The following is a 7,921-nucleotide window of genomic DNA, read 5'->3' as shown; positions in this document are numbered from 1 at the left end:
AAATAGCAAAATGAAGCACATTCATTCTAAAATGGGGGAGAAGGGAGGGATGGTGAGGAGGAGTAGAGGGAGTGAGAGAGGTGAAAGCACATTCTGTGCTCCTCTGATCATAGCGCAGTGAAACCTCCATGAAGAAGCAATGGACACTAACACAAGTCTCCACTCAAGTGGAAACCACAGCTACACGGGAGCCAGAGGAAACTTGATAAAAGTACCGATCTGCAAGCACAGCGTAAGATGTTCAGGAGGCGTGGGGAGAAGCAGGTGTCTGGTCTGGAAAGTCGGGACTGGTTCTGCTCAACACACTTAGAGCCAAGGCTGGGCCAGGTTCGCCCAAGGGGAGGAAGCCTAGACCGCGGGGAGCGGTGGGAGGAATTTGTCCTGTGTTCTAGAACCTGGCAGAAAACGCCCTCCTCTCACCCCGTCGTCAAGGGGCGGGGCCTGGATCATCATCCAATCAGAATGGAGTGCGTAAGAACTGACCAATGAGGAGCGCGGATCTTAGGACGTACCCGCTGCCCAAAGCACTGCCTTCCTTTCAGGAACCGCCATACTTGATCTCCGCGTCTAAGCCGGGAGAAGCCCCAGGTTTCCCAGCCTTGGCCGCTCTGTGTCCCCTGACTGCAGGAGCCTAAGGACGACGCCGGGTGTCTCGGGAAATGGTGAGATTTCAGCCGGGGTGGCAGAGCCGCGGCGGGGACCGGCCAGATGCTGCGGTGGCCCCTGTGTGCTGTGCGTCCTCCCCCGGCTCTGCTCGTCCTCGCTCCTCTGGGCCGCAGGTGGGGCTGGGCCGGAGCCGGGACTGGGAGAAGCGTTTTTCTCTGACTGAACCGGGAAGGGCAGTTCTGATGCGGGCCTGGGGAGAACAGCTGTCAGGAAGCCTGAGTCCTCGCACATAAGTGGCTTTGAGTAGAAGGTTGGTGGAGACACAGACAGCATAGGCCGCTCCCAGGAGACCTCAAAAGTGAGGAGGTCTTTTGTCAACTGGGACGGAATTGCCATCCTTGTTACCATGAGGCAAAGAATTTGCCTGAATGATATTTGTGTTCCAGAACTTCATGGAGTGGAGAACTTCCAAGTGATGGAGGAGGATATTTGGCAGGAGAAATCTGAGCTGCAGTGTTGACTGGGTGATGGCTTCTCTTTCTGGCTTCTAGGAAATTGTAGAAAGAGAGAAACCTCATAAAGACTAATGTTATTCAGGAGCAGTGATACACTCCTGTGATTTCAGCACTCCAGAATTTGAGGTCATCCTGGGCTACATTTAAGTGCCATTTCCTTTCCCCACAAATTCTCATATCCAAGTACTGTGTCCAAGAAATATTATTAAGGTTATTTTCATGGATGGAAGTAAATCACATGTTCTTACATCTGTGCAGTGGAGGAAACTGTGAAGTGTTGATCTTCAACGCTGCTAGGCCATGACTAGTTAAGACATTAACATTTTAAGTTGTGTGTCAGGAGCCACTGGCTTATGCCTGTATTCCTCTACTTTATAGTCCTTGATGGAGATGATGTCAATTCAGTGTAGCCTGAGCATAGTTCACAAGACCCCATCTCAAAAATACACAGAGCAAACTGAAATGGATGTGTGGCTCAAGTGGAAGCACACATGTTTTGCAAGCATGAAGTCCCAAAAAATGTATGTGTGTGTGTTTATGTCTATATGTATGTGTATATACACACAATCATACAGACGTACATATATGTTTGTGTGTACACACATTCACACACATACGGAAGGAGTTGGCATCAATGTAAATAATGTGGGAAAGCTTCTAGTCAGCCCTGGTGAATTTGATATAAATTAGCATGCTTACTCTAGTGAGAAATCCTGAGTAGATGATGACATGTTGCAAAGTGTTCACTTAGCCAACATCTAAGAATGCACATAAGATCCTAATCTTGCCAATGTACCCAGGCAGCATTGGCTCTCACTTATAATTCTAGCTAGTTTGGAGCCTGATATTGGGAAGATCTTAGTTCAATGCCAAATGGGCTAATGGTTCATGAGACTCCATCTTCAACACTTCTAGAGAAATATGGACTGGAATTATGGCTCTAGTGGTAGGCTCCTTGCTTTGCAAGCACAAAGACCTGAGTTCAAATCCTAGATCCATATAAAACAGAAAATGTATGTAAAATGCTGACATTGTACCCTATTGATACTCAGTAGTGTTCATGATTGCCTGTGTTTACAGAAAAGGCTGTACCTAGGAACATTTCCATGATGTTTCTATTATATTTTATTCTCATTCCCCATTCCAAGTGTGTTCACCCTTGACCACACTATGTCAGCTTTCCATTCCCTCATTTTCACATATGACTTCTGACTTGTGCACTAAACGTTAGAGCCTCATATTCTCCAATAAATGTCCACTTTACACATTAACTGGGACCTGGTTGTCCTCTGAAAATGTCAGTGGTAAGAATCTGCTTTTTTAGAAGAATTTTTCTTTTCTTTCTTAGCACACTCTGCCCTTCAGGACTGAGGAGAAAACATAACTGTTGTCCTGCACATGTGCTGCTCTCAAACCAAAATTCTCCTCCTTCATTGTGTCCTTGAGGTTCTGTCCTCTCACATGGACCATCACCTTCTTGTGACCGTTGTTTTCAGACCTTTTCCTAGCCAGAATTTTTTTCTTTCACTAAGTTTTGGTCTCAACACACAAACACATGTAAGCACACATACAAAGAGAGACAGAGACAGAGAAAGGGGGAGAGAGAGAGAGAGAGACAGAGAGATTGAGAGAATAAAAATTTGACCTCAATAACTCCAATTCCTTCACACTCCTGTCATTCTCAGGGATCGGGGGACTTGGTTTCTCAGTCACTTCCAGTAGCAGTAACCTTTTCATCTCTGCCTACTCCAAATCCCAAATGTGTACACCCTTCTCTTCCTCCACAACTTCCCAGGAATGTGGTACTTCCCACTGTATGGCTTCTGGTCCTTAGATCCCAGTCTTATTGGTAATACTTCAGCTCATTTGTCCTAACACTTGACTTCCTTTCTAGCTTACATTTCATGGTGGATTATTACACTTTCCCCCTTCCAGGTATACTCAAATCTGTTGTCCTCTTTCTCTCTGTGATGTATGAATTTTTTAAAGTTTAATTTTTGGTGTGAGTTTTTTTGCCATTTACATAAAGGGAAACCTAGCTGAGGACAAGAATCCAAATACAAGACCTCAAAAGGTTTCTTGATATGACTACACCATTTCATATATTTTAACAACATTTTATAAACTTCTACTTTTTTTCCTCATTTCAGCTGATTTCCTGTTTCCTGAATATTGAAATCATAGGAGAGAAACTTTTTCATCATCTTCAAAATTGGAGATCCAAACCAATTTGCAACAGTACCCACCCCCTTTGTTCTTACTATTAAAGTGAGGGACTTATTTCTTCCTTAATCCAAATGATGGTGCCTCCATACATCATCCAGATGTTAGCCTCTCTCACTGTATAATGTATCTGCTGGATTTATCCTACTCTTTCCCCTTGTCAGTGTTTCCCTAAATCAACTTTCCCAGCTCTACACATCATTGCCTCACAACCCCTCCTGCCCCATTCCCCCAGCACTTTTCAGATCCCACTGGTGGCCTGAAAATGCTATCTCCTCATTGTCACTGAATTCATTTAGTGTTTTCAAATGGATTGTATTCTTGCCACTTCACTAAAGCTGCTTTCAGTGGTGGTCTTGACAACTACCAACTTCATATTCTCAATTTCAAAGATTAATTTCATGCTCTTTATTGAACACCTAACAGGAAATGGCGTCATATAGGACAACAGGACCCCACTTCTCTATAGTTGCCCAGTGCAGAGAATGTCTAATGAGAGAACCATGATTGTACCTGCAGACATTGTGTCAGTTCCTGAGATGCACATTTCTGTTAGAGAGCTTCCAGGAACCACAGGCCAGAACATGGGCCTCCGCTATTCTGTGACTCCAAATTCAAACACAGACTTGTGCATTGCTTCTCCTAATTCAGATTTAGACTTTAGACTATTGAAGATTGTCAATAGAGGGGATAAGTGTAAACAAACTTAGCTGAAAGCTCAGGAATAACTAAAGAAAATGAACCTATAATGATTCCAGTGAGCCAATATTCTGGTGTGTACACTTGATGCATCAGTAGTTGGAGGTTCCCAAAGTTGATTCTTGAGGAGTTGTCCCTCTTTATTCAATAGAGATCATATTTAGGAAGAATCTTACACCAAAGCATAGTTGCTTTCTTTGTTCTTATGGATGAATAGTGAGTCTTTTCTCAAACTCTCTGTTCTCCATGTGAGTAAGTGATTCACACGTCATAGATAACCCAGCTTTGTTGTTGTTCATCTGGTATTGTGTAATATGAATCACAACTTGGTATGCATAAAGTAAAATGATGAAATGGATTCTTTCCAAGGCCTTTATTCTACAAATCAGTGACAAGATTTGGTGACAGTTACACAACACTGTCATGATAATAACATATAACCAACCAAATAGTATTTTCAGGTGTATATGGAAGAGAATGAGGTCTTTGGCTTGCCTATGATCTTGGAGTATCATGGAAAGTTTATGATCTTGGAGAGCCCTTGATTTCATTTTCTCTTGATGAGCAGGACCTTCATCATCTCTAGAACCTAATTCTCAAAGCTAGGAATAAAGAGTACATTCCTGGTTTTTTTGTTTGTTTGTTTGTTTTTCTGTAGGAGGTACTGGGCTTTGAACTCATTGGGCAGTGCTTTGTTAGGCAGGCCCTTTACTACTGTCCTCTGTCAGTTCCATTCCACATACCCATGGAGTGGAGTAAACATCCTATCAGTAAACATCTATGACCCAAATCTGTTTCCATCATGCACACACATGCAGTGAAGAATAGACCTATATGGAACTATGGACTCGAATGACGCAGTCCACTCACTCTAACTGGATGGGGCTTCACCTGTCAGATGCCCCACCATTTGCCCTCAGACTTTTCTGGTCCAGTTTTGGAAGTTACCCCATATCTGAGGGTGATGGATTGGTCAAAGTTTTGATAAAGGAACCCCAAGACTTGCAAAACTAGCCCTTGTCTTCAGGAAGGAGTAGACAGTGGGGATATCTTACATGAGAGCAGAGGTTTGTGCAGTTGTTAAGTGAGGCAGGTAGGTGAATGAATGGCTTCCTGGAAGAAGGGACAGCAAATGCAATGGTTCAAGAGACAGTGGCATGGGGTATTGAGGGAAATTAGTGCAGATCTCTGCCTCCTAAGTAGGTAGGAATGCAAGTGTGAGCCACTGGCACATAGCTGTAGTTATTTTTAATAAACCACTATCAAGCACTGTCTGAATCTACTGATGAGCAAGGGTGGTGTCTCACCCTAAGATTAGCATGTGTTTAACCTTCTGACTGTGGAGTCCCCTGGGAAATGTGGTAAAAAGCCTGGCTTCTCTTTCTTTGCTTTGTGCTATCTTAATAGTGTGTGTGTGTGTGTAGTACTAGGGCTTGAACTCAGTGACTACACCTTGAGCCTATCCACCAGTCTTTTTTTTTGTAATGGCTTTGTTCCAGATAGGAACTTGAGGACTATTTGCGTGGGCTGGCTTCAAACCAGGTAGCTTTACAGGCATGGAGGGAAGTAGAGATCATGTTAGCAGTTCACAGACCTCTCGTGGGTTATGTCTGTAATCCTAGTTGTTCAGGAAGTAGAGATCAGGAGAATCAGAGTTTGAAACCAGCCTGGGCAGAGTTCAAACACAGTACAGAAAAGGAAAAATTACTGGAGCTAAAAGACAAAGTAGAACAAAAATATCTCCAATATATCCTTTATAAAAGTAGTAGCATACAGAGTAAGAATGAATCAAAATAGAATTGAAAAATGTCCAAAACATAAAGAATCCAAGTTGAAGCTTGGATGTGTTACTCAAGCAGTAGATATCCTGCCTTTCAATTGCGAATCCCTGAGTTCAAACCTCAATACCACCAAAAGAACAAAACAAAACAAAACAAAATCCTAACTTGTGGGAAAGAGTGTATTCTGCAGAAAGACATGTAATTTATTCCTCTATTGCTTAATTAATAGCCGGTTAATTTAGGATAGCACAATTTTTTCTCAGATAGTTTATTGTTGACTAGTTGATGCACTCCTAGAGCCCACAAAATAGTAAAAGTACTGATTTCAAATGACAGCATAAGATGTCACTGAGACGTGGTAAGAAGCAGGTGCCTGGTCTGGAGCGTCTGGAATGGTTCAGGTCAATGCAGTTAGAACCAAAGCTGGGTCAGGTTCCCCCAAGGGGAGGAAGCCTGGATTGGGGAATGGTAATTGGAATCTTTCACTTGGATTTTGCAGTGAGTTTGCTGAGGGGTCTTCTGTCACTCAGGTCTGAATAGGGAGGGGCCTGGATCATTAGCCAATCAGGAACGCTGATCTTTGGCAGGAGCTGTCCAATGAGGAGCGGGGATATGTGGACATCTCCGCTGCCCAGAGCATGACACTCCGCCTGGTAGCGGCCATATTGGAAAATCCGCTTTTGTTCTGAGACGTTCCTGATGTTCCAGACTCATGTTCTGTGTCCTGTCACTGCAGGAGCCTGGGGATGACACCGCAAAAACGGGAAATGGTGATTTTTTTTTTTTTTTTTTGCTGGGGTCGCAGAGCAGCGGCCGGGGGCCTCCTGGAAGCAGCGGTGACAGACGCGGCCCCAGTTCCACTTGGCCCGCGCTCTTCTGGGCCCAAGGATGGGGTTGGGCCAGAGGCAGAAGCAGAGTCTGTCCCATTTGTGATGTGAATGGCTTCCTCAGCCACCCGGTGCGCTATGGACAGCTGGACCCCGTATGTCACCAACAGCAGGTGACTTGTCATAGCTGCCCCTGCCTTCTGCTGGGCTCCTGTGTATGGGGCGCTGTGGGGTGGGATCCCCATGTCTCCTCAGTGGCGCCAATTTTCCTGAGTCTTCAGGTTCTGGGGAAGGTCATGTAAACTCCACGACCTGTCCCCAGACACTGGCCATGAACTCCAACTTCCAAGTTCTGGCCATCACTCAACATATGGAAATGGCGGTCCTTGTACAGGCTGGCTGATGGAGGGGAGGGTCCAGTGGGACTCTATGTGACGTCATGGTTACCATTTTCCTGTTTCTACACCTGGTTTTAAGAAAGAAAAAATGATGGGGGAGAATGGGGTGTGGCAGCTTTTTGTGTGATAGCTGTTCCCCAGCGAGGATCATTAAAAGCAAGCCAAAGCTCGGGAGGACACTGCCTTACAAGGTCCCTTTGGAAGCACCGCAACGATTTGTGAGGAAGTCCTACATAAAAATCACAACTGTAATTACATCCTCATGAGCTCTGAGCCTCTGCCTTGTACAGACTAGAACTGAGCCAAAAAGCAACAGGGCAGGAGATTCACACAGCTGGGTGACAGAATGTGTCACAGAGAGGTTCAGAGCAGGGCAAGGAAGGATGTAAAGACTTGAGGTCACTCTCAGTTTATTATTGCAGCCAGTTGTGGCTTTATCTGTCAAAACTGCTTCCCCTGAGCCTGTATGTCAAGGTTGAGTTAGTCGCAGCTGCCTCTTCTGAGCCGACATTGCCTAAGAATCTGTCATGTGGAAAGGCAGGGTGTTAGGTCCCTTAGCTCCTCTAAGGTGAGGGTGAATGGGCTGTTCAGTCTAGGGAGGAGCAAACAGGATTCAAAGATAGTGTGTGTGTGTGGGAGAGGACATGATGGAACAAAATCAATTCTGGGATCATAGAACCATGGTCCCTTGAAGTCAGTCTGTCCTTAAGGTGATGGTACAAAAGAAATGGAGTGTGGACTCAGGCCAAGGGTGGGTCAGAGATCCCAGGTATGCAGGAAGCAAAAAACTTAAAAACAATTGGCTAACCATGTTTGTTTGTTTTCTTATGCAGTGTTGTCACTTTTGCTCATTGACAAATTTGTTTGTTCCT

General features: G+C 44.6%; 1 protein-coding gene across 15 annotated transcripts in view; it reads left to right on the top strand.

Moving 5' to 3' along the window:
• The first annotated feature begins 344 nt into the window (after positions 1-344).
• LOC109675883 (zinc finger protein 669-like) overlaps positions 345-7,921 on the top strand; it is a 131,203-nt gene continuing 123,626 nt past the window's right edge. For 5 of the 15 annotated variants that reach the window (XM_074053363.1, XM_074053360.1, XM_074053364.1 and 2 more), the window contains exons 1-2: positions 488-662; positions 1,053-6,824. In XM_074053363.1, the coding sequence (XP_073909464.1) occupies positions 6,537-6,824 (288 nt within the window). In that variant the 5' untranslated portion in view covers positions 488-662; positions 1,053-6,536. Of the gene's footprint in view, positions 663-1,052; positions 6,825-7,921 lie in introns of all 15 variants that reach the window. The other 10 variants (XM_074053366.1, XM_074053358.1, XM_074053357.1 and 7 more) reach the window with 7 other exon arrangements.

This window comes from Castor canadensis, chromosome 14 (assembly GCF_047511655.1).
Source record: "Castor canadensis chromosome 14, mCasCan1.hap1v2, whole genome shotgun sequence".
NCBI classification, from domain to species: Eukaryota; Metazoa; Chordata; class Mammalia; order Rodentia; family Castoridae; genus Castor; species Castor canadensis.
The sequence above is the reverse complement of the archived record's forward strand: the minus strand, read 5'-3'. Positions and strand labels throughout refer to the sequence as shown.